A 27751-nucleotide genomic window follows, 5' to 3' on the forward strand; every position below is an offset into this window, starting at 1 on the left:
AGTGTTTTAGCATCTTTCAGCTTATTGTTTTGGTTTACAGCCTGCTGCTTTAATGTCTCGTTCAGTCTCAATGCTTATCAACCTTGTTTCCAATAGCAGCAGGCAGCTGTTTTCAGCAAAAAAAGCTTTGATAAGCCAATTCTACACTACCTGCACAGCACCAAACAGCCGACACACACAGTTAGCGACTAGCTGGTGAACATAGTGGAGCATTTAGCAGCTGTTTCCCTCAGAGTTAGAGTTAGTGGAGACCAAAACAGAGCTATAAAGAGAGTGAAGATTGCACTTTTTTTTTATTATTGCACAAATTTGTTGTTTGGACAGAAACATGACTCTAAATGAAGGCAATGGTTTGCTAGTTTTAATAGTAAAAACATACAGCAGGTGCTAAAGGGTTTAGAGATGGGAATTTTGAATCATTTTGCTGGTTTGAATAGATTTGTTCACAGATTGGTAGTCACTAGTTATGTAGGTCGGCCGTTTTTTTGAAAGTTAAGCTTTGCATCAGTATACAAACGCTCATCTCCGTCATGTAAAATCCATAACCAGTTTAAAATAAATGTGATCAATATTAGTAAAGAGCAAACATGGGGCTAATCTGAGAAAACATGACCTACAGCAGAGGACACATTGCCCTTACAAGTGTCTGTGAGCCTGTTAAGTCTGAACACAAACACAAACTCTCATATACAGTGACCTGCGTTGGCCAGAAAGCCAACACTGTAATTGCAGGCGAAAAGAAGATTAGAGTGAATGTATGTCCTGCTTGTACCAACTAACAACCTGCTGTCTTCAAGAGGCGGCATCAAGCCACACTCCAAACACAGCTCAACTCACTTCGGCAGCCACAATGTTCAGCAGACGTTACTGTAACAAAACCTCCACAGGTTGAATACCCACAACAGACATTATTGGTCTTTTAGCAGCCAAATGTCTCACTAAGGGCACTGAATTACTTTGCTCACACTCTAGATGTGTGTTTGAGCATTAGAGAAATTACTTAAATCTAAAAGTAAAAATAAAAGTAGTGTCCTGTGAGCTGGCTGAACACATCACTGAACACTCAAGGCTCTGTAGAGCACCAGGCTGTTCAAAAAATGTGCTTCAAAGTGTCAAAAGGTTCCAAAACAAAGTGAAAAGGAGCAGTGTACAGCAATAGATGGAACTTTGCAGGAATTCATGAGAGAGCGTGTTTAGTGGAACAGCACATGGGGCATGCTTGCCCATTTTCTCCTGAAAAGTTAATACACAGGCAAATATCTGTATATGAATGGATAGAGGAGCAAGTCAGTGTTCCAGGAATATAAGAATCATGTTGATGGGACATTCCGAGCCTTAGTACTGTCAAAAAAAAAATAATGATAGTGCAACATGAAAGAAGTTAATATTAATGGATTTTGTCACTTTTATTCTTTGTCTTACTTCTATTTGGGGATAATGATGCTCTAAGCTTTGAAATTACAGTTCCTATAATTTAGGGGCTTTGGTGGATGTAAACAGAAAGTCTAATGTTGCCATGGATTCAGTGAGTTATCTGTGGGCTACAACTTGAGCTCTGTTTCATTAAAAGAATGCCGAATTAGCTATTAGCAGTTCCTGTTTGCATTGTACCCATGGATGTACAGACAACTACCACTGGATTACACTGATACTCAAAATAACTTAAAAACTTGATGATTCTCAGGTAAGTTCTGGAGTTACAGGGAGTGTCTTTTTTTCTGTGATTTCTAAGCAGATTTATGGATGTTTATTTGCATTGGACATTAGATATAATGATATCCTTGGAAAGTGTACTGAACACCAAATCTAAAAATATGTGTATCATGTCTGTGTTCAGATTTATGTTATGACTCTGAAAAGCAGTGCAAATTTTTGACGCAATATGAAGCAGTCAGGCACTAAGGATTTTAAAGTACCTTAATTGTCTCCATGAGCTGTGTATCACAACATCTGCTGCAGCTCCAACTACCGACCGTGTTAATAAGTGGAACAAACTACAATAACCAACTTCCCGTTGTTTTCAGAACACTGGCATGCACCTGTCCCTTTCACGTCACACAGTGTCTTTGCCTCATATCTATCCCTCGGCACCCCCCTCCTTCAACTGTCCCCCCCCCGGGGAGGCACACCTCACAGTTTGTAAACTTCTGACCTAAACCTACTGTCCATCCTTACATCCTATTCTATCAACAAAACCTCTGAGCCCCCCGCCCACACACACACACACACACACATACATCCTTTTTTTCCCCATAACCATTCACTGGCTAATATGAAAAGGTTATAAAAAACATTTCTTACAAAAACACAAATAAATTTACCAGACATTATAAATAACACTTTTTATATTTAGAGCCAAACCTTAAATCAGATGCCCCATCAAACCTCCAGCACACAGCAGCCCCCCTCCCCATCTCTCCTTTCCCAGAGATGACTCACCAGCGGTGGGCATGGCAGTGCTGGAGCCCCTGTTGCCACTCAGGAGCTCCAGAGGCTGGTGGTGGCTGTCTGTGCTGGCAGAGGAAAAACAGGACTCAGTCTCATAGATGGTCTGCAACATGGCGCACAATCCTGACACCGTGGGATGCAACAGCATGCCAAGACAAGAGGCAGCGCTCTATTTTGTCACAAAAAAACACCAGTCAGTTCCTCTTCTGAGATACTGGCATGTCTTAGTTTAGGATTCAAGTTGGCCAGGATGGGAGGAAGCAAACACTGAAATATTCTTTCAAAAATAATTAATCATGGGTTACTCATTCTGGGACGAAATTAATAATCAGTTACTTAGAAACGGAAAACTTCCAAATGTTTTCTGTTTCTATTGTAAAATGATCTTGAAATTACCATGAATTCCATAAAAAAAAAAATCTAGAAAGAACTCAGAAAACTCCTCTGTGCTTTTATTGTGTAATCCAGCAAAGAAATCCTGTTTAGGCTGCAGTCTCAGTTTGATTTTTGCAGGTAGCCTCTGCCTTTCAGCTTTCCTGGAGCTCCCGCTGTCTCTTGCTGTTCAGTTTGTGCTGTGATGACCAGTCACTGACCCTTCGGACAAAATCCTCTTTTCTAATGTAGCCTCAGCTGCAGGTTCCAGGAACCCTCCCCTCTGCTCGGCTCGAGGACCGAATCAAAATTAAAAAGGGAAGATGTACAGCTTTAGGAAATACAGGCTTTGTAATAACCTGAAATGTGACTTTCTGGTCAGCTAGTCTTGTCTACATCGCCTGGAGTCCTGATCCTTGCAGAACACTTTGCTGGTTCCTGAAACTGTGACAGTGGCTGGTATTTTGCAGATGGAAGAAAAAAGTTTGTTTCCTCTGGTGCACTGAACCCTCTCTTATTCTTTACCAACCAAATTGAACAAGCAAAACCAAGACCAGGAGGGAATCAATGAAAACTCGGTCCCCCTGTATAACTGTGCATTTCCATGAGCTGAGAAGTGATGGAAGGGATCGGTTGGAGAGTGGTGCTGCTGCAGCCTCTTCACCACTTCCCACAGCTAACAACACAACAAAAATATGGAGAAGCCGAATTCCCCTGCTCGGGTGCATCAAAGGATCCTCACGCTGTTCTCCTCCTGGCCGACGAGAGTGAGAAGAGAGGAGGAGGAGGAGGAGGAGGAAGAAGAAGAGAAGAGGCGAGGACGTAAATAGCTTTGGGAGAGCGCTCCCCGAGGTTCCATGCTTCCAAAATTAGAACGAAGCGCTGAGAGAATGACAGAGAGAGGGAAATGGAAGGAAGGAGGGAGAGCGGTATAATAAAAAAAAAGAGGAAATGTGGGGAGAGGAAGGCTGGGCTAGAGAAGACGAGCGGCGAGTTAGAATCCTCCCAGAAAAATGAACAGCTAGAGATCACAAGTTGTCCTCTTATCCCTCGCTTAAAAAAAAAAAAAAGCAAAAAGGGGCAGGCTGCTGCAGAGTCGAGCTTTGTACAGTGACCAGAAACAGCTGCTGGTCAGACCAATAATATTCACTATCTGAGAGTCATTGGCGTGTGTGTGTGTGTATGCGGGAGTGTGTCTGTGACGCTCTTTGAGCTGCTGAATGAATGTTAAGAGAGAGAGAGAGAGAGAGAGAGAGGAGGGTGAGAAAGAGAGAGAGGCTGAAAGTAGATCACTGGGTGGAAAGGAAGTTAGACGGATGAAGAAAAAGTCAACAACAGCTCGTTTCATTTTAGCAAGCGTCACAACATACAAAAGGAGAAAGAAAGGGAACAAGGACACTCCTTCAACGTCCATCCCTCCATTCACCTTCATTCACTCTTTTTTTTTTTTTGCTGCACGTTTGTGTTGTTAGACTGGCTGCCTTCTTTAAAGATTAAAGAACAGGCAAGGAAGAGAAGAGAAGAGAAGCATTTACTAACACAGGAGATGGGGGGGTTGATGGAGGGACTATAGCTGAAAATAGCCTGCCAGGGAGGAGGAGGAGCTAGAGATAAAAATAGACAGAGACAGAGAGAGAGAGAGAGAGAGAGAGAGAGCAGTAAGCCTACAGCTCTGGGGTGGGGTGCAGGGGGTTGAGTGGGTAGGGTGAGGCGTGTTTCTGCACTGCACTGCCCACAGATCACCTGTCAATCAAACAGCGTGGGTGGGACTGTGACCTCTTCTTCCTCTGATTTTGTGTTAATGCAGTGGAGATCATCCACATCAGGATTGTCTTTTATATATATATATATATATATATATATATATATATATATATATATATATATATATATATATATATATATATATACACATATTGAATACCTGACAGATCAAGTTCAAGGTATTTCATCACATTCATACAAAAATCCTGTAAAGCCAATATTGCCATAAAACAGTCACTACTCGTTAACTGGCAACACTGCCAGCAATGATACAACCAGAAATACTGATGTGATGGCTTCCTCTTTAAAAATGGTCTAGTAAAATCTCTACTGACTGACAAATGTATATCATCTCACAGTAGATATTATCATATCATCCAACGCTAACATGCAGGCTGACAACTTTATATATACACGCCATAGGTTATGGTCAAGAAAAAAGAAATAGGTTGACATTTTGGGAAATAAGCTTATTTACTTTCTTTCTTGAGAGCTGGATGAGAACATTTGTACCACTCCAATGTCTGTACGGTAAATATGAAGCTACAGCCAGCAGCCGGTTAGCTTAGCGTAAACACAGCTATCTTGGCTGTCTCCAAAGGTAACCAACCACCTGCTAGCACCTCTGAAGCTCACTAATTAACTCCTTATATCTTATGTGTTTAAACCGTTCAAAAATTGTAAAAAAAAAAATAAATAAATAAAAAATGATGACAAGACTCCAAGAATTAACTGGGCTTGGCCAAGAAATAGTCCAATAAATAGCCCCCAGTAAATTTACAATGTGTTTTTTTTTTTTTTACACTTCGGATCTTCGAATACTTAAGTTCAAATTCGACAAAAAAAGTGTTTTTCATCCAACAGCAGCGTTTTAGAGGTGTGTCTCACGGGTGTATCACGGAAATGTTGCTTTATAACCCAAAGCTACACTGCTCACTTTTCTCACTTCGCTGTCGGTGTGGATATTATTAATTGAAACTGCTGGCTGCTATTTATAGCATTTGTTTGTTCCATTCAGCAGTTCAGTCCTAAGTGAAGCTGCTTTAAGGAATACGTTCCAGTGTGATGGGATGTCACTGACTGCTGGAGTGCATGGATTACAAAAAAAAAATGTTTAGAATGAATCAGGCTTTATGCAACCGATGTTAATACATTAAAAATGTCTTGAATGGCCCCCGTAAAGATCCAATAGACCAGCTCAGGACAATTCTAATCATTTAAATAAGGTAGATGATTTTGACTGCTCTGTACTCATCAGCTTCTCATCTTTGGGCTCATCATTGCTGCTGTGATGACAGTTTCCTTTCCAGGAATGATAATATTTCTTTGAATCATTTTATCAACACCTTCATCCCACCTCCTCCTCGTCACCTTCATCGCCCTCATCATCCTCCCCTCCTGTGTAAACAGCTCTGTGTGTCCTCAAGCAGATTAAGGGCTGCCTCAGTATGACTCACAAGAAGAGAGACAAAATACATAGAAAGAGGAGAAAATGTGAAAACTAATTTGTAATGTCCTACATTGTTTTACATTGACTTGAGCTGCTGCATTGCTTTTCTATTATCCAGTACTACAATTATATATTAAAGACTTGTTCTGTTGTCTTACATTGACATTTCAAATCACTTTGGCAGCAAGAGAGACAGAGAGAGATGTGACTGACCAGGCAACATGTCTGAAATCTTAATGGTCTCACATACTAAACACATCTGTTAAAGGTGTGTGTGTGTGTGTGTGTGTGTGTGTGTGTGCGCGCCTACTGCAGTAGCTCAGCGGATGACTCATCTCTGCGTTTCTATTTGAGGCGCATCAACCCCTGGAGTCACACTGCTGTCTGTGTGTCTGTGTGTGTATGTGTGTGCGTTATGTACTATATATGTATCCATGACAACCAAATTACAGTCAGTCAGTCAACCAGTCACTCAGTCTGAGACAAAGGTGTCAATAATTACCTGAGCAGGCCTTACAGGTGTCTTTGACTGTGTGCTACCAAATTAATTAATCTGCCATCCGTTGATTGTCAACAGGAAGAATACAGTAAATGATTATTTTATATGTTGGAACATATTTTTGAACAATGTCTGCATATGCTCACACAAGCACACCCGTGGCTCAGTTGGGACACACCTCCATGTTTGGGGACTGCTAAATAGTTTTTTTTGACATCCTGTTCTATGTGAGAACCCTCCTAAATAATCTGTGTGGTGCTCTGTTCTTTTATCTTTTTTATCTTTTATTTTATTTGGGTGTCAGAATTCTCCGTGTGAAACTTAGCTCTACATGGTACATCTAAAAAAAAAAAGTAGTGTCCATGTGAAACTTCCAGTAGTGCGACACTGCACCTGTCAGCGATGATGCAAAATGATGAGAATTCATAAGTGTCCAAAAACAAGTATAAAGAAAATTATTGAGTTTCTGAGGATGCACCTTCCTCAGCAGATCATGGATGTGCAGATTAAAGGAAGTGTATGACATGGAAACAATTATTTATTATATAATATACAAATATAAAAAGATTTGTGAAAAAAAAAGGCACACACTACAAAAAATGTATTAGGCCTCTGAAACAAAGCGAAACCAAAAAGTGAATATTTATGCTGTGCCATCATGCAATCTTTCCTCTAGCGCCATCAAGTCAAACTTACAATTTGTCCAATACTTTGGTTTATGATCAAATACGTGTCAAACTAATGACATTCCCATCAGCCTCAGCTGTATTTTTGGGTTTTGTGCTAATTAGCATGTGTTAGCAGGCTAAAATGGTAAACATGGTAAACATTATACCCGCTTAGAATATGCATGTCAGCATCATCATTGTTAGCATGCTCATGTTTTTAGCATTTAGCTCGATGCACCACTGTGCCTATACACAGCCTCACAGAGCAGCTAGCGTGGCTGTACACACTTTTTTTCTCTTTTGTTTTTGCCTGTTTTTGTTTTGTTACTGCGACTACATTTGTAATTTCATTTTTAAAACTGAAAACAAAAACAATTTCTTGTTGTTGTTTCTATTATACTGTATAAGGAATAGTGAATGAGTGAACAAGGGAGTGATTTCGGACACAGCAAATGCTTTCATGCTGATGTTTAGCAGGTATAACATTTTTACATGTTTTTAACATGTACACAATGTTGACATTACACCGTATTTTAGCGTGTTAGCATGCTAAGATTTGCTAATTAGCAACAAAACAAAGTACAGCTAAGGCTGATGGGAATGTCATTAGTTTTGCATGTATTTGGTCATAAACCAAAGCATTGGACAAATTAAGGAATTCATCATTCAACAATTCATCCTGTGGGGAACATGAATGGCTGTTGTTGATATTGTAGTCCTGACCACAGTGGTGTGCTGACCGACCGACACTGCCATCTCTAGAGCCATGCCACTAACATGGCTGAAAATAAGTCATATTTGTGACTAAGCTGCTTGTATAATATGTTCATAATCATGGGGGAAAAAGGACAGACTTCCCAATCACGATCGTGCCCTCAAATATATCCTGTTTTTTCGACTGACATTGCTATGAACATAATAAACGACCGAAAGAAAAAATATACATTACATAGTACGGGGTTCAGAGCTCTTCGCATGAAACTGTTTGGTTGCCACAGACATAAGGGACCATTCAACCATATCACTATCATCATAAACACACACACACACGCAAGTATCTGCTCGTCACTGAAGGGCAGCAGAGAGAAGCATACAGTATGATGATATGTAGAGTTGGGCGATATGATGGTATATACCATGCGACGGTAGAAATGTGTCCACCAGTAGAGATTTGGCAATACCATTTCCAACGTGGGAGCAATCCCTTAATGTCTCTGCTATATATTCGAGGCAGGCCATGTAGCGAATCAGGGCTGGATTCTCGCGTGATCTCTTGAATCCAGCTGCCTCGTAAGGTAATGTGATTTAGGCAGCAGGACTGCTTGTCCTGTGACGTGACGTGAGAGCGACAGTGGGTGGCGGTAATGCACCTCTAAGCCGGTTTGCCAAAAAAAATAGACATTTGACAGCGCAGGGATTCAAACTAGCAATGTCCAGCTACCACCACCACCACCACTAATGTCAAAACCAGCCAACCAGTCAGATATCGTTTCATTGGTTAAACCAGTAAAAGACAAAAAAGCACCTATGTCTCTCCAGTTCCACCAGTATTAACCACAGCAGCTCTTTGAGATAGATAGATAGAAAGACAGATGGATAGAGACTTACCTGAGGTGTGTGATGAATTCATGAAGGTTGAACCTGGACTCCCCTCCCCAATCCTTTCACAGAGTGTATGGGTGTGTTAAAGTGGGTCCTTGGAGTCGGCCATGTGTTGGAGGACGGACGATGGACAGACAGACAGATGAATCTCTTCTCAATGTCGGCTTTCCTGCAAACGAGAAAATTAAGTTTTTCAGCACTTTCAAGCTATTCAGCTATTTAGCTGTTTGTTTTTTATGCCTCTCACACTTCCACAATTGACTGTTTGCTAAATCCCTCCCACAAACAGCAATTGTCCAATCGTGGTTTAGCAACCGTAACTAGGCACAGTAGATCTGTCAAGCTTCAGATTTGTTCCCTTGTTGAAGCGGTGATAGTCCGTATATAAAGAGTTTGGGAGGTGGTGTAATTTTTTTAGCCTTTCTAAAATAAACTATTTGTTCACCATAGTGTTACGTTCACCAAGCTCATGGGTTAGTCCTCATCCTAAAAGGCTTTTTCTCTTGCTCTTTTCTCTTGTTATGTTAAAAGTGACAAATGCTGTTTGAAATACGAATAAATCCAACCTCTGTCTTGCTTGTCCAAGTATGTAAGCTAAGCAGCTATACAGGGTTATGTTAGAACAAAATAACAGTTTAATCACTTATAATACTAAGAGTCTTTCTTTATTTCCATGTCTTCTACATAGATCATAATGAGTTTTTGCCTCGGACATGCAGCTTAGCTTCAGTCTTTTTAGCACGATATCATGTGCGAAGCTATGAAGTGTATATTTTACAGCTGGACACCTTAGGAAGTCAGCCGGATACAGCATTTTCAACCAACTCGTGGAGCTAACGTTAGCATAATTAGCTAGCTAGCTAAAGCTGATAAAATCTGCTAGGACAGTCATTTCAGCCAGCAAGATCAACAGTCACCGGCTAGAAATGAGAAGCCTGCTTTTGTGTGAATCCGCCACCATAATCAGTGTAAACTACATATGTGCCATGTGAGAACAAAAAGCTTAGCTCAACTTTTTTATTCCTACAAGGGGAGATATTAGGGAAAGGCTTACAAAGGCAGTGTGAGTACTGCTGTCGAGCCAGAATGTGTTTCCACTAAAATGTGTTTCCTGGTGGCTTGTCCTCAGTATGTATTGTTGTTTTGCCATTGTACAAGGAAATGATGTTCTTAATGAATGACCAGCATTCTATTGTGGAGTCCGATAACTTCCTGTAGGCTTTTGGTTTCAGATGATAAGATCACATCCAAAGCTTCCCTCTTTTCAGTCTGTCCAGCTTGTACACCACACGCTGTTTTGTTTGTTGAATAAATCTTGCTAACTTGAATTGTGACAGCCTTCAGGTTCACTTTTGTTTCTTTACTGTATCTAAACGAAGACGTTTTGACATGTCACAGGAGAGAAGCACAGGTGGAACTATTAAAATGACTGAAGTCTCCGTCCCAGCAATTACTGCAATGTAGTGCAGCACTTAATGTTGTTATTAGTTAGGTCAAAACTAGGTCAAAATGTCTGCTGTGAAAAAGGTCTATTCAACTTAGTTTGACATTTTTAATCCTGGTCATGACTTGAATCATTTGTGTGTGAATACTTTTCATTTGTACAGCAGTAACTGATTAGAGCCATGCAGTTCATGTTCTTGATAATATTACTTCAGTAATGTCAATGACAGAAAACAGATAAATCCTCACATTGGAGAATGGTTGGAGTAGTTTAGATATTTTATGTTTTTGTCTTTTTTATATTATATACTATACTTATTTCTATCACATATATTTCATAGTATTGTATTATTATTGTATAGTGTGTATATCACCTATACTGCTCATATATTATATGTAACACTATACACTTTAATGTATATTTACATTATGTATATTGTATTTATTATTCATACCTAAACCTATACCTACACTGCATTATTATAATATGCATAATGTATATAACTTTTGAATGTAGTTTGTTTCATTTCTTGTTTAATTTTTATTTATTTTATCGTAATTTGTTTTCTTAACTCGTAGCATATATATTTCCTCTCTGGGGATCAATAAAGTCTGATCTGATTTTATCTCATCTTATGTTTTGTCTGACATTTTGTTGCGTTTATATATCCTCGTCCTCACGAAATTATATTTAACTTCTTTTCTTCTTCTAACTTAACTGGTGTCTCACTGGTCTACATTTCTGAATGATTCCTCCGTGTGTTGTGTCCTGAACCAACATTGTGTTTGAACAGGAATTACATCACATTAGGAAAACAAGCTGCACCCTGTTGCTTATTGTGGCTCCCTGGTCCTCTGGCGCCACCTACTGGTCTCATATGTGTAAGTATGAAAGACAGAGAGAGGAACAGGACACATAGAAAAACGTCACAGACTCCGACATCCTGAATAATTGTCTCCAATGAATGTCAGAGGGCCTTTGTGTGTGTGTGTGTGTGTGGACGTGTGTGTCTGCCACAGGAGAGGCTCAGGCTACTTAGCTGTAATGTGATTTAAAGGAACATGTTTAGCTCAGATTCCCCTCAACCCAGCCTGCGTTTCCACACAAACACACACTCATTTGTTCTTCACACACACACATACACGCACACACAGACACGCAGCAGGTCTGTCTGAGGTCATTTAATGCTGACTGAGGAAGGGGGCATCTCATTGTGGGCGGATTCTTCATCATCATCATCATCATCATGTCACCTTGACCCACTGTTTACTGGCCTTTAACTAGTGTAAAATGGTTTACAATAAACTGGTTTACATTACTCGTGTACGGATAACTAGTTAAGTAGATTAGTTAGTTTGCATGTAGATCAAACAGGTCTATGGGTACGCTGTCGTAAATCTACTGTCTACTTAGGCTACAGTAAAATGGTTTCCTTGTATAGTAAACTGGTCTACAAAGTTTATACCCCTAACACTTGTATAATCTAATGCAATCCAATACACCAGCCCTGCAATAATTATTAAAATAAAGCTTATAATAGGCAGTTTTATTTGGCACTGTGATTCAGTACTATGGTACATTTTGAAGCTGTAGTTGTGGTGGTGTTTCATGTATGTAATGGGGTGGACATTAAAAAGCACCTTTAAATAAAATAGAGTGCAACAGTTCAAATCCAGAATCAAACCCACTTATCGAACCCCTTATTGAATCTTATTAGGTTTACCTTTCAATAATTACAAGTAACTAAAGGCTAAAATAACTCCAACTCAAAGATGTTGGATCATCTTGGCTGAGAAGGCAGAAAAGCTACAGTTTTTAGGGGCAGCCCTATTAATGTTCGTGACCTGAAAACGAGATGAGGAGCATAATATATGAGGTGTTAAATAAAGAGCGAGGAGAGATAGATTCGATAAGAGGTTTGTTAGAGTCGGAGCTTAAAAGTCCAGTGTGTAGAATTTAGTGGCATCTAGCGGTGAAACTGCAGTTTGCAACCATTTGAATACTGCTTGCCTCACCCTCCCCTTCCAAGCGTGTAGGAGAAACGGCGGTGGCCACGAAACTCGCGAGAAACGTGAACAGCCCTCTCTAGAGCCAGGGTTTCATTTGTCCCTTCTGGGCTACTGTAGAAACATAGTGGTGCAACATGGCGGCGCAACATGGCAGCGACAAAACAATCTTGGGACTTAGGAAATTGAGACAGGCATTTTTCAATATTTTCTGACATTTTATAGACCAAACAATTAATCAATTAAGTGTGAAAATAAATGGCAGAGTCATCAATACTGTAAATAATCAATAGTTGCAGCCCTAGTCAAGTTAGGTGTCAAGGATAAAACAGAAAATTTTAAATTGTTAAGGCGCAATGAAAACTAACAAAAGCTAAATGTAAAATGAAATTCAGGATCCAAATAATGAATTAGCCTGGGTCCAAATGGTCTGTCTATTTTTGGCTAACGCTGCCTTTACAGTATGTGGCTCTTCTTCAACTCCGCTAACTCTTGTAAGAAGTCACAGGAAGTCCTTGTCACTACAGCAACTTGGCTGGGTGCCGTGGTAACAGTGTCAGGGCCTAGATAATGGGATGAAATGCTGTGGGTGAGTGCATGTTTGTGTGTGTACTTAGGTTATGGAGCTAACTAGCTGTGACAGACTAACCTGCTGGCCAACTGCTCCATTAGCCTAATGACATGCACACGAACACACACACACAAAAAAAGAAAGCAAGAAAGACAAAAACATATTCGAAAATATAAGAGAGCACACTACCACTTGAGTCATGTGTCTCAGTGTTGCCAAAGCATCAAGAAATATAAATTTCTCTCCCTCTCTCTCCGCCTCCTCCTCCTCCTCTTCACACCATCATTTCCTAAAATACCTGGCCCCTCCCATTCTGGAGAGGAGCAGGAAGTGCTGCCTGGCAACCACGGAGCTTGCTGCCGTGGTAACGGTTCACCTGAGCACCTCTTCCCTAAACAAACAGCAAGTGTGAGCAAGTGAGAGAACGAAAATGTAGAGTCCGAGTCGTAGTCAGTCTCTAACAGTATTTGTTTATACTCTATATTTCTTGCTCACTCTCTGGTTTTCCGTCTCACACACACACACACACACACACACTCGTGTGTTCAATGTTCAACCATGACTATGTATGCTCTCTCTCTCTCTCTCTCTCTCTCTCTCACTCTCTCTCGCCCAGCAGGCTCAAGGAGAAAGGAGACAAATACGCATATTCCAACACACACACACACACACACACACACACACACACACACACACACACACACAGTAGCTGTCCTTTCACAAGTGACATCAGAACTGCATATTAAAGATTACAGTTATGGGGCGCCAAGGTAGCTCGCCCGGTAGACCGTGCGCCCCATGTACAGGGCTGAGTCCTTGCCGCAGCATCCCGAGTTTGAATCCAACCCCTTTGCTGCATGTCACCCCCCCTCCCCACACACACACACACACACACACTTTTCCTTCTCTCTTCAGCTCTTCCTATCAAATAAAGGCAAAAAGCCTAATCTTTAAAAAAAAACTGTTTTTGCTTCATCTGGCTTCCTTATCCTTATCAATCAGGAGGACACGTCACAGGTGTAATACAGGATAGTGAAGGTCAGGACCCCCACAAGGTAAATCTGAGGAGTCACAAGATGATAGACCTTGCCTTATTACTACAGTACTGGCTAATTTTATTTCCCTAGGAATCTGAAAATGATTTAAACCTGAAATAATTGGTCACTTGGGGGCAGCAGAAACAAGTTGTGAACACGGCATTAACATATTATCACCTTTTTAGTTGATATGGCAAACTTGTTTGCAAACAGTTGCTTATTTACAGCAGTTACAGAGCAATATTACCATTTATTTGGAGCCCTGTTTCTGCCACCTGGTGACTAAGTCCAATATTTATTCTCTTTTAGCTCTGTTTTTGGTCTCCAACTCCTGAGGGAAATATCTGGCTCTTGTAGCTGCTAAATACTCCACTATGTTCACCAGGTAGTCTCTAACTGTCTGCTGTTTGGTGCTGAGCAGGTAGTGTACAGTGGGTTTTCAGAGCTTCATCTCTGAAAACAGGTGCCTGTTGCATCTGAAAACTACGATATGAGAGTTGTGAGAGTGCAGTTGTGAGCTGCAGATTCAGGGGATAATTCTACGTAGGTTCATCACTACGAGCGACCCCATGTCACATTGTTTTCACATTGTCATTTAATTGAAGTCGTCACAACCAGCAGACATATGGAACCAGTGACAAGGTCACAAGCCAAAAAGGTTGGAAGAATAGAACAGAGCAGGAGAGAGTACAATATAACAGAATAGAACAGAGGAGAAGAACAGAAAATAATAGAAGAATAGAATATGACAATAGAACAGGAAAGAATAGGAGAGAACAGTGTTAGATAGACACCAAGAGCATAAAACATTCTACGTTCATGTAAATTTGTAAAATGTATATGTGTTTTGACTAGTGTTAATTTCGTTAACAAAAACTATGATTAAATATGCTTGTCAACAACCTTTTTTTTTCCGAGCTGAAACAATGATGAGATGGCACAGACGTCATTAAACACTACGGCTGTATTCGAAACCGCCTACTATACTAGCAGTACGTACTGATTTAGCCAGAATGTCGCATGTAGTATGCATTATGCAAACAAAAGCTAAATCTGCAGAATGCCAAAAATACCCGGACGTCGTACTGATTTGGAAAAAATCTCCAGTATGCATCGAACCAGTCTGCCTCGCCTACTGTGTCCCACAATGCAAAGCGCTTGAACGGTCCCAACAACCGGTCTTTCATTTTTTATCTAATCTTTATTTAATCAGCCAGTCTCAACAACCGGTCATTGCTGAAATGGCAGACAGGCTAGGCCTGTCGCAATAATTACATTATCGACTTATTGTACGATATATGGACATGACCTTGATCGTTTTCTGCTGACCTCGATATTGCCCGTTGTGTTTACATGCCTGTTTGTTTACATAAGAATGTCACCAACATTTTAGCCAACATGAAGCCAGAATAAACAGCAGGGTTTTCCCTACTGTTATAAGACTTGGGGCACAGCGCTTAAGCCGAATGAACAGAAAAAACTATGCTGAGACATGTTTTGCTGTCATTTCTGGTCGCGCTGCTTCTGTCCTCTCGTCGTCTGCTCTCTGTGTGGAGTTTTACTACACAAACACACACGCGCGCGCACACACACAGTGTTACCAACTTGGCAACTTTCTCGCTAGATTTAGCGACTTTCCAGACCCTCTTAGCGACTTTATTTCTAAAAAGCGACTAGCAACAAATTTAGCGACCTATTCAGATCATCAGGGAAAAGGCGCGAAATATATTCTTATATTGTGATTCCCATGCATGCTGCTCTGCGTAATCGCAGTCCTCGGTTCTTCTGCCAACAGCGCTGGGTCTCGTCTCTCCTCTTGCGCCGTGTGCAGACAGTAGGTGCAGCTTGTGGGGCAGCAGGCTTGAGCTTCTCTCTCACTCTTTCTCTCCGGATCTCCGGATTAGAGGGTTCCTATAGCTTGTAAATATGTAAATAGTTAATTTGATCTTCTCCCTCCCTTTGTAGATTATTTAAAAGTTTTACTTCAAATACACAATGTCCCTGTAGTGAGTTTGTGATAATCGGCTAAAGATTTCTGTGTCTCTCCCTTGCTGCAACTGACACAACCCCTACGCTTTATGCAAATCAATGCGATGGAATGCCATTAAAATGACAATAATATCGTTTATCGCAATTATTGCTTGGACAATATATCGTCCAACAAAAGTATTTACCATGACCTATGGACAGCAACATCCGTCAGCGTCAGTGGTGGATAAGGAGGAATATAAATGAAACTGGGTCTCTGTGTCCTGCTCTGTCCCTAATAACAAAATATATAACTTAACGCTAGATTTAAGTTATGTATGTTGTGTTGTTTTCTTATTAACAGCTCGCTATGGTTAACGTTGCTGTCTTCGTGATCTCAAACATTAGCTTAGCAGGATCAACTTAAGCGTTATGGCTTTGTTATGGGTAGTAGGACAAATGTAACTATACGTTCATTACAGATAGACTGTAGCCTATTCACAATTGTGAATTGTTCTCCTTAGACAAGATTCATTTAGAAAAAAAAAAAGTATAAGTGGTACTTCCATTTATATTCGACCTATTGTTTACTTCCGCTTTCCAAAAGCAGAAACCAGCTAAGCCTACTGCAAAATAAATTGATTGAACAGTTTCATACTGCATACTACTATGAAAAGCAGTATGCAGTATGTAGTACATACTGCATACTGCTGGTCATGACAGTATGCAGTATACCATAACTTTTTATAAAAATAAAAACTTTACCAATCTCATTGACAAAAAAGAGAAGACAAAATATTATAGACTTTTTTTAAAATGCAGCAGTTCCGCGTCCTGTGCTGCACACAATGAGCACAGTCAGGAGGACTTGGAGTAACTTAACAGCAACTATTTCACAGAAAGCAAGTTAAAGTTAACAGTGACAACAACAGGGCTTCGGAGAACGAAACAGATGATATTTGGGCCCATTTTCGTTACAGTGAGGCTGAGGAAAAAAAACGAATGCATTGCTTTATCAGCAGAGAAGCAATCGATACCGATGTTCGGCCAATATATCAGTGCGTCCCTAAACAGAACATAAGAGAATAGAATATGACAGAATAAAACAGAACAGAAAAGAATAGAAGAGTAGAACAAACAGAGTGGAAAATAACAGAATAGAACTGAACAGTGCAGAAAACATTCTACATTCATGTAAATGTAATATTTGTGTTCTGATACAACATATGCCTTATACTAATGGAGTGACCCTTGACATGCAAGGTCTGACCTCTGGGCTAACCCTGTGCATGACAGAGAGAGATAGAGCTGAATATCCCTCACCACCGCCCTTCCAACCAGACTATCAGCAGCTGGAATGACGTGGGGGTCAGGCCCTTCAGGGAGGAGGGGCCACGAATGTATTGAGATAACTGGATAAAATGTTCCAAGATGGAGCCCCATTCTCTCCTAAGAAGGCTGCTTACACATTTTTGGGCCCTTGTCTGGTTGAATGAAAAGAATATCTCAATACGGCTGGTCATGACATTTTACTTTATCGTAGATCTGGCAGGAACTGTGATACAACAAAGGATAATTTGTATGTTATGTTCAGTAATGTGATGGACTGGAAGGAAGGAAAGAAGGACATTTAAATAAGGAAGGACAAAGGTGATTTAAAGAACTACAGGGTGAGGAGTGCCAGAATGATATGAACAACAGCTATCAGAACTATAAGAGATAATATCTATCCATCTGCCTACATATCTACCTACAAAATGTCAAATCTTGACAGACTGGTTTGCTGTGATTCATTGAGACATTTTCAATGAGCAGAATCAGTGATTAAATGTCACCTACCCAAACATACTCTGTAACTGAAGCTTATATCAAGACAGTTTTTATCTCTAAAGCAAAAGTACAAATTTTAATGAACTATGGTAGTTTTTATTCTATGCAATTGTGGGACAGCAGCAGTCCCAAACAGCATTGAGAAGTGAAATAATGTGTAGCACTTCATATCCCAGAAATCCTGCGTAGTGATGTCTTCTCATTTTCTAAACTTGCCTAGATGGCCCAGATGTAGCCAAATGCCTCATTGGAGTGCTATCGATGGTTATGTCAAAACAAATTAAAAAAATTGGTCACAAAGTTCCAGCTTTTCAATTGTTGAGGATTTTCTGTTTTCTTCTGTCTGATGTGACAGTAAAGTGAACATGTTGGGTTTTGGACTGTTGGTCAGACAAGACAAGAGATTTGAAGACATTGCCTTGTGCTTTAGGAAATTGGAATGGGTGTTTTTAACCATTTTCTGACATTTTATAGATCAAAAGCAACAACTAATCAAGAAAATAATCAACAGATTAATCTATAACGAAAATAACTGTTAGTTGCAGGCCTAAACTGTGCACATGACTCACCCCTGCTAATTTTCTGAATGAAACTCAGCAAGACTGTTGTCATGAGATCAGGGTAACCTACTTTATATTTCTATTTGAAGCATTTGCATTAGCCTATAGCCCTTTTCACTGATACAAGATGTACGTACATTTTGTTTAGTGCTAGATCTGTGCTGCATGGTAAGGCTCATCAAATGGCCCCCTTTTCACTTGCCAGTATGGCACGCTTTAGCCACTCCATGGCTTGCCAAGTCCTGATTTTTAGCAGCAACAGATAACCATGCTGACCCGCAAATTTGTGTTACCGCTTGGGAGCAAGGCCAATCCTTGACATTCTTCACCCTCAATCAAGCTGTGTCAATGCGATGAACTTAAACTCCATTTTTAAAGTCTCGCCATGCTCAGCTTTCAGTACTTTTTCAATACAAAAGATTTCTATGGTTTGGATCCCCTGGGCGCCCAAAAGTATTTGTCACCAAGGTTTGCACTGACTGCTGTTAGTTAATAAAAAAAAGGCTTTTTAGCTCTTTTTGTTAGCAGACTAGTTTCAAATATTGTAAGGGATGAATGGTAAAAGAAGACAAAGCCACAGTGAACTTGTCAGATTGCAAACCACAAAATCTCCAACAGAGAAGGAGGGATGAGGCATATAGATGCCTGGTCCTGCTTTAAAAGTAGGATTTGTCAACCATACTGGGAGTTACAAAATTATATTTTGGTTGTCTGTGAACATTTTTATTCAAATGCATTACATGTCTGATTTTATTACATGGCTTCTTTCAGACAACTATGTGATCTGTGTGACTGATGAATGATTGGTTAATGTTACATCAACTTCCATTAAACTGTTGTATGTTTGCCATTCAAGTGGGGGTGATAGTTGCAACTACGCGTATGCCGATATCACCTGCATACCCTCTATAAGAGAATTCGGGTTTGCATATCTAGATAGTCGCTTGTAACTAACAGTACCATAGTCGAGTTGCAGGTTGGGCTTGTGTTTTTTACCCTGTACCTACAGTTTATACCTTTTTAGACCCATTTGTATGAGGCTGAATTATAGCCAATGCACAAAAACATCACAGATGAAATGTTAGCTGCCAGCCATCCCCTGTTGCTGTCCAATTCACTCTATAAAAGCATAATATCTAGGTGTTTTGTAATTCACAAACACAACAAAGTCAGCAAAGTCAGTTTTGTTGTTTTGAGCGTTTTTGACAGTCACGTTGCCTCATTCTTTTGTGGCAACTGACATCCCAGGTAGGTGTCATGTGCCAGACATGAAACATGGTGGATGATATGCAGTTTGACAGCAAAATGTACAAGATATTTTTAAGCTGGCAGATGACATGGAGCTTAATAACATGAAGTAAGAGTTTGCCACATTTCATGCTGGGCATTAACTTGATCATTTAGAAAAAAAGCTGCTATCCTCAGTCACAATGGCAATTACAAGAAGACTCAGCAAAATGCCAGACACCTTCAAGATTAGCAATGTACCCATGCGTCAGGTTCTCATAAGGGACCTCATTCATAAATGTATGTGAAGATTGGACAAGATGGAGTGTAAAATAATACTACATTGGTTTATAGCCATACAGAGGATGAGTTCTGGTACTCACTTGTTACAGGTAGTAGCTGTTGTGTTACTACGTTATTTGGTCGCACTAGTAGCCACTGGCGAGTCACTGCTGGCTTCTATCCACTAAGTTAACCATCAGTGAGGGTTAACTACTGTCCTGTTAGCTTTAGGCATGTACTGTAGATGGTGGCTGTTTAACTTTTGGTTGTCAGCTATTAGTTTGCCCTAGTTAGCTGCTAGCTATTAAGTTAACTCCTGGTCTATAACTGCTGGCACACAGGTAACGTTAACTTGTGTGAAGGAAGATAATAGCTGTAAAGTGTTACCTGTTTGGTAGCTAGTTAGCTGTTGTATCTGCAAGTGTCTGCTTATGTCCTTTAGCTAGCTATAGTAGTAACGTTGTGGTAACTGTTTCTAAGTTAGCTACGATGTTAACTGCATAGTATGTTAGAAGTGTAGGTAATGGCTTAGCAAGCACAAAAATTCCCCTTTCACTCTGCAACCATTCTTCAAGAAACCTTTAACTGCCTGTCGGTAGGTGTATCTTTCTTGTACGGTCACGCACATACACACGCACACTCTCTCTAATAAACCCCACGGTACCGTGGATGTCGGTGGGTCCTCCTGGAACGTGTAATAGCGGAGATGTCGTTTCCTCCCGGCTTTGGTTTCCGCCGAGGCTCGGTGTGTGTCCCCGTAGAGCTCCTCTGCGCTTTTATTTCACATGAAAACGTGTAATTTAACAAGCAGGACGCGTCTCAACTCCTACCGTTTCATCTCCTCCATATTTACAGTCTGCTTCTCTCTCCCCCCCCTCTCTCTCTCTCTCTCTCCCTCTCTCTCTCTCTCTTTCTCCCTCTCTCTCCCACCACCAACAACAACATTATTGACGTCCTCCTCCTGCCACGTGACCAGTCTGCTGGGGCTAAAAATAGACTCAATAGAAACCAATGGAGGCAGACAGACATGGCAGAGACAGACAGGCAGGTAGACAGATACACCGTTTAGTTTGTCTTGCTTGCCTACTTCACCTTACTTGCCCATGTTTCTACCCATATGGTGCCTCAGTATACACAATGGAGCTGCTGAGTTGGACTAACTGCTTACTAAAGACCCAAAGATAGTACGGGCAAGGACCTCACACTGAAAGACTTTTCCCAATCAGTTGAGCAATACAAGTAATGCTGAAACTATTAGTTGATTAATCTACTGGTCAATCAAAAAAGTAATAATTGAAATTGCATAGTATATTAAGCATAATTCCCAACATCACACTTTCCAGCATCTCAGTTGTGAGAATATTCTGTTTTTCTCAGGAATGGTTTACCAATTATACCACAATGTTTGTGCCTCTCACTATTCTTTTACCTACAGTGACGCCACACTCTACCCACAACGCGACGCGATATCATCCGCCATATTGTTTGAGGTGCAAAGAAACACGTCAAGAGGGGCCTTTTTGAGTGTGCGAGGATGATAATGAGTTACTATTTATCCCTTTTTTTGCAGTACATATTCAAACATGTCATCCGATTACATTTCTGTGCTCCCTCTTGATTAATAAAGCATCCAAAATAAGCGTGTTCACTGTGTGAGCCTTTGTACATCAACAGGAAACGAAACTGTAGGATTTATGAATGAAGTTTGGTGAGTAAGCAAAAAACACTGCTCTTACCGTTTACAGTCACCACTAATTAATGTCCTCTCTCATCCCACATTGCATCATCATTAGGTCGGTTTCTCATACAGACCTTCCTGGAGTTCAGGTTTAACCACCGTCATTCCGTATTTCCATTTCAGTACGTTGGCAGCCCTAGTCCCTACAGTTTGCCTGGAGGTGTTTGGTTAAATGGTCCTCACGAATGGCCAGAAACATTTACATTTACCTCATAGAAACTCCTGGTTAGTACATATCAAACAAATCTCGAAATATGTCATTGTTTGCTCATGCTTTGTGTGGCTTATGTATTGATTACTCATAATGGTGTTGTTTAGAATTTGAGAATGATAATATTGGTGTGAGTGTACTACATTGTAACTTACACCTGTTTTAGACCGAGTGTACTTGAATTGCATTTATTGCAAACTGTCCTGAAACTATTGATTAAGCTAACTGTTTCCTCTATTTTTGTTCACTTATTAATTTTTGTCCTAGCAGATGACTGCTTGTGAGAAAAGCATTAATCTGACTGCTATTAAATAAATGGGTTTTACAATCCATTGGTTATGCACTGGCACCGTCAAAAATAGTAATATTGCAGTGATAACCTGAATGATTGAGTGCAATCTCACCACCGATGACCTGTTTGTTTCATAGATGTATAAAGAGAACTGGATACAGCGTCAGAGACGGGGCCCATTCATTCCTATGAAAGCTGCTGCACATGAAGCCAAAAAAGTTCAAGGCCCCCTAGCAGGTTAATCCAGCCATGACTTTTCTTTGTTGTATATCATAAATTGAATATCTTTGGGTTTAGGAGTGTTGGTTGACCAAAACCAGCATTTTGAAGACATTCATCACCCTGGGCCTTGTGAAAATGTAATGACCATTTTTCACTAGTTTGTGAAATTTTACAGACTAAACCATTAATAAAAAAAAAATTACATTCAGAATCATAAAATTAATACATTCTGTAATAATGAAAGCACAGTGCAAATCCCAGGGACACTGCAACCAGACAGAAAACTACAAAATGCATTCATGTCATGTTAGCTTGACTTATGTACTGCCTATTGTGACCAAAACGTTTTCTGCACAATCAACACAAAGAAGCTGATTTTATAACTATATCGTATGCACTATGTTCACAACAGAATGATGACAGAGTATAATTTACAATGCTAACAATGTGGGCACTGTGTTCAAAGATGCTGTAGAGAATAGCAGTTTATGACAAATATGATATTTTAGATAACACATCGCCCACAGGAGGCGGGTCTGTGTAGCAGTTTAGCCAATTGCTTATTAAAGATATGATCGTATGCCATAAAATTTAACCAATCAGCGTCCTCAAATCTAATCCGAAAAGGCAAGCCACTGCTAAAGTCAGGACTAGTCTCTACAGGCGCCCTTATAACTCCATGAGAATAGGAAAGAGCGATCACTACTCCTCCAAGACCCAACCCTAACTCAGTAAGGGAGAGGTCGATAGAGGTCGATCTCGGAAGGTTTGATCCCGGCTTCCCCCAGCCCAATTTAATTCAGTTCAATTTTATTTATATAGCACCAATTCATAACAGAAGTTATCTCATTGCACTTTTCCTATAGAGCAGGTCTAGACCGTACTCTTGCCCACATTCCTTGGGCAAGACACTGAACCCCAAATTGCTCCCGAGGGCTGTGCCTTTGGTGTGTGAATGAGTTTGTTCCTTTGAGCTGATGAGCAGTTGGCACCTACCATCAGTGTATGAATGTGTGTGAATGGGGTGAATGTGATATGTAGTGTGAAGCGCATTGAGTAGTCGGAATAACTAGAAAGGCGCTATACAAACACAGTACATTTAGCATTTAAAATTTCTCCTCCAAGATCCATTTGAGAAGAGAACTTTAGGAGAAACTATAGGAGAAAGAGCTGGGCCCACATCAACCTGACCTCACAATGAGACAGCAGTCAAGTGAAAAAGGGAAGCAGTGTTTACGAGGCTTCTCTTGTAGCTGGTACACCAGAAAGGCCTGGCTAGCTGGGTGCAGTCATGCTAATGCCTTATTTTGCTGTAAGGAAACATGAAAACACCAGGGCACACATAATAATTCTGTCAAGCTAACGTTAACCATAGGCAGAGTGAATATCGCTACGCAGCTGGACGGCAGCCACAGTATTGTGGTGAGGAAACACAAGGAGGAAGTGAATAAAAACAGGCACATTTTATCCAAAATAATCGATTGTGTGAAGTTTTGTGGGGCTTTTGAGTTGGCCTTGGGAGAGCATGACGAGACTGACTCCTCGGACAACCCTGGAATTTTCAGGGGATTGGTGGATTTTGTTGCCTCCCTAAACAGTGTGCTGGAGGAGCACCTAAGACAGCTATCTTACTGTTTTTAAAGGCAAAGCGGTACAAAATGAGCTGTTGGACAACGTGCTGTCAGTGCTGAAGGATTACATTCTGGAGGAAGTAAAGAGGGCTTCTTATATCGGTATTCAAGCATATGAGACGACTGACATTTCCACCCACTGCCAGCTGGTGCTTGTGCTAAGCTACATCGACGCCAACAGTAACATCCAACAGCAGTTTTTCAAATTTATTATCAACCGCTGACAACATCACTAAAGCACTTCTAGAAAGGCTAAGCACCATACTCCCAAATGGACAATGAATAACCAGGTATCAAGCAGATCTACTCAAACTTTGACTGGTAGTGAACATTTACATTTATTCATGTTCAGCCCCAGTGTGGTGTTGCGATGTGTATAGTTGACATTTTAAAACAAATCTCAAATAATTCCATGTGTTGTTCCATTTGACCCCACAATTTATTTTGGAGTATAATTCAATTTATAGAGCACAGAGCTACTAGCATGGCTGTAGACTATTAGTCTTGTTATATTATACAATGATGGCATTTACCAAAGAGTCTTTGCTAAGAAACAATTAAGCAAAGTGCATTGCAAAAACCCATTGAAAACAACCAACCGAACCCAACTACAAGCACGGTAAAGAAAAGACAGCCCAGCGGTCCTCCAAGAGGTGGGATGGAAGAAGGACCAACCAGGATACGCAACGAACGGAATGGCAATGGCAAATCTCAGGTCTTGCATTTGTGGTTGGATGGAGATAACAACTCTCAGAGGCTTGAGAGTACACCAAGGGAAGAAGAAGTGTCCCCAGGATGACCAAAGGCAACCTTGCACTGTCAGATGAGACAAGAAGGGCACAAAGCCAGGTTGAGCACTACAGTGCTATCAAGCCCACTGTTGCGGATGGTCACACTCCATCAGAACCCCCGACACCAACTCCCTGGTCAACTTGCAAGCAGCAGAAAGGACCCCAGCAACCGCGGATGGAAGGAAGGAGAAAGATCCTGGCAGGAAAAAGAAGATCATGTGGCCAGTGACAAAAGAAGTTGGACAGTGACTTGGCATCCTGAAGAACGCTCTCAAAGGCAAAGTGGAAAACACTAAACATCTTTAGTGATATCATCTACAATGAATGCCCCAGTAGGTTTGGTCAAACTGGGAAAAAGGAATACATGCCTAAAGCCAAGAGTAGAAGGGCAAAGGAAATCTTTCAGCTTGTGAAAGAACGAAGAGCACTATGCAAGGCTTGGAAGAAGGCGGAGGAACATGAGAGGGAAGGTCTGAAAGCTTTATGGAATCAAGTCAAGACCCACCTAACATCACTCAGGAGGGCTGAACGCATCAGAAAGAGGAGAAAGAAGAAAGAGAGTCAGCTTTCAAAATTCCTAAAAGACCCTTTCAAGATGGCCAGAAGCTTACTAGAGGAGAAAAAGAGTGGCACATTGGTCATGGTGAAGGAAGAACTTGAGGACCACATAAGGAAACAGATTTCAGAGGACCTCCCTCTTGGGTCCCCTGGCTATGTGCCCCAACCAACTGCTCCATCCACAGAATTCAAGGTTGTACCACCCTATACAGGTGGTGGCATGACCAGGTGCTAAGGAAGCTGGCAGAATTTACAGACAGCATGAGAACCTTGGCAAATGAGAAGCCCCAATGTCACCAGACGCAGCTTGTCCAGTTTGGACGTTTCGACTACCCCACATGGGACAGAACATAAGTCTTGGCCCCAGGAAATGACTGGTCAATGAGAGAAGGCATTGACAAGCACCTAAGGTTCCTCACTGACATCACCACACTGAGACCTGACATCGTCCTATGGTCGGCAACCGAAAAGCATGTCTTTAGTCGAGCTTCCATGCGAAGTGGGCATCCAGTAAGCATATGAAAGGAAAAAGTTGCGGTATGCTGAACTAGTGGCAGAATGCCAAGAAAGAGGCTGGAGAGCAACAACCTGTCTAGTGGAAGTGGGCTGCCCCGCTTCTGTGAGCCTCTCAACCAAACGCTTCCTGAGAGACTTTGGCAGCAAAAGTAAAAAAAAGTCCTAAACGATCTCTCAGAAGAAGCAGAAAAGGGAAGTTTCTGGCTCTGGCTGCAAAGAAGAGACAAGAGCTGGGGAAAGCGAGAAGCCACGTAGTGGAACCACCAGAGTATCTAAATCCAGCTGCAGGGAGCAGCAGGGAGACGTCCCTGACCACTGCCCCACCATCCTGAGATGTTCTGGGATTAAAGGGGCAAAACATCAATGAAGGATGGCTCCCAGCTGAAGACCCTCCAGCTACTACTCAGGTACCAGTGGAGGTACGACAGGCAGAAATACCTGGCAGGTTTCAACATCAACCTGTCATGAAACTTGTGGAACAGAGTCTAACATAACAGAACTGTGGTGGGACTTCGGCTCCATTTGGGAATAAGCCTGTGAGGTTTGTCAAAACTGATTTAAAAATATCTGTAATTATGATGCATTCAGAATTGAGAAATGACAATATTTAAAAATCTCACTTTCATTCATCATTGTTTACAATATAAGGAGAGGAAAGGGAGGAAGGGAGGAATCATAGTTGAAGCTATAAATGTATTCACTCTTAGCACAATGTGACTGCAAAACAGATAGATGAAGAGGTGGAGGGAATAGAAAAGAAGGAGATTGGGAAAAATGAGGGAGGTAAGAAGGTAAGAGAATGCGTCAGAGCAGGGAGGTTGGAGAAAAGATGAAGGGAAGAAGGAGAGAAGCAGGGAGAGAGATGGAGGAAGGAAGGAAGGTAAGTTAGGGAATGGAAGGATGGGGAAAAAGGAAATATGAAGGAAAGGGGAAGATAGACAAACAGGAAAAGAGAGGAGAAGTATTCTGCATGAACAGAGTAAAAGAAGAAGATAGAAAAGAGAGAGCGGGAGGTGGATGAAAGGACAGAGAGAGTGAGAGACAGAAATAGAGAGAAAGAAAAAGCTATTCTGGTAATGATGTTGTTGCCATGGAGACGGTGTCCTCAGTCAGACTACTCCACAGGTGCCTCGTGGGTATTTTTAAAGGACTTCACTGATTGTTGGAGGTCCTTAGAACAGAGTACTATTGATTGGTTGACATAGGTGAAGGTCAAAGGTCATCCCATTGCATCCCATTTCTTTCTCATCTCCTCCTCCTTTTCTGCTTCCCCCTTTCCATTGCTTGTTCATCCCTGAATAGTCATGAAATTAATTCAAATAAAGCTAAAAATATTATACCGTATACTGCCTAATGGAAATTACATATTTTAAACGTTACACCTACATAATGTGCTCTGTTTAAAAGACAACCCTTATTAACCTTCAAGAGCAAGAGACCCACTGTATGTTTACATTAAAGGAGCTATAATAAATATATTTATATCAACAATGGATCACATGGCTACTTGTACCATAAAGGGCATGTTTGTAGTGACAAACCCACTGAGAATTATCACCATCTCTGCAGCTCCCCCCAGCAATAAAGAGCATTTTAGTGTCTTTCAGCTTATTGTTTCTCATTGGTTTTCCGGCCTGCAACTTTACTGTTGTGGTTCACTCGCCGCTCTCATCAGTGTTGTTTTCGGATGCAGTAGGCAGCTGTTTTAGCGAAAAAGCTCTTAAAACCCACTGTACGCTACCTACCCAACACCAAATGTCAGACAGGTGGTAGTAAAGGTGATAGTACACCAGTGTTGCATTTATAGCTTGTTTCCCTGCCCCTAATTGGCCAAAAAATCAGTTATTGCAAGTTTAAAAAACACATTAAGTCTGAACAGAAAATCTGTATGCATAATCACAGTACTCGCATCAGGGTTTATGTAGTACAACCAGTTTTCATGAGGATTGTCTAATTTTTCTTTTTCTTGAAGAAAGTGGTATTAATCTTCTTATCCAACTCTCAACAAGGAAGCAAATAAGTGTATTTCCCAAAATTCACCAAAGGCTAACTGATTTCAGGTGA

General features: G+C 40.9%; 1 protein-coding gene and 1 long non-coding RNA gene across 8 annotated transcripts in view; one reads left to right on the plus strand and one right to left on the minus strand.

Annotated features, from left to right (window-relative positions):
* Positions 1-20655, minus strand: part of hdac5 (histone deacetylase 5) — a 57606-nt gene extending 36951 nt beyond the window's left edge. For 4 of the 6 annotated variants that reach the window (XR_006376270.1, XM_044182016.1, XM_044182015.1 and 1 more), the window contains exons 1-3: positions 20393-20655; positions 8810-8972; positions 2440-2617 (exon numbers count right to left, since the gene is read on the minus strand). Coding sequence is in view for 5 of the 6 variants with exons in the window: in XM_044182016.1 (XP_044037951.1) it covers positions 2440-2596 (157 nt within the window). In the remaining variant the exon portion in view is untranslated. The remainder of the gene's footprint in view (positions 1-2439; positions 2618-8809; positions 8973-20392) is intronic. The other 2 variants (XM_044182018.1, XM_044182017.1) reach the window with 2 other exon arrangements.
* Positions 17067-21355, plus strand: LOC122869238. Of its 2 annotated transcripts, none has more exons than XR_006376271.1 (3): positions 17067-17499; positions 20705-20967; positions 21164-21355. It is a non-coding gene; the product is annotated as an uncharacterized LOC122869238 (long non-coding RNA). The 2 variants fall into 2 exon arrangements; XR_006376272.1 differs by having other exon boundaries at positions 20705-20776.
* The last annotated feature ends 6396 nt before the right edge of the window (positions 21356-27751 follow it).

Source organism: Siniperca chuatsi, linkage group LG21 (genome assembly GCF_020085105.1).
Source record: "Siniperca chuatsi isolate FFG_IHB_CAS linkage group LG21, ASM2008510v1, whole genome shotgun sequence".
NCBI lineage: Eukaryota > Metazoa > Chordata > Actinopteri > Centrarchiformes > Sinipercidae > Siniperca > Siniperca chuatsi.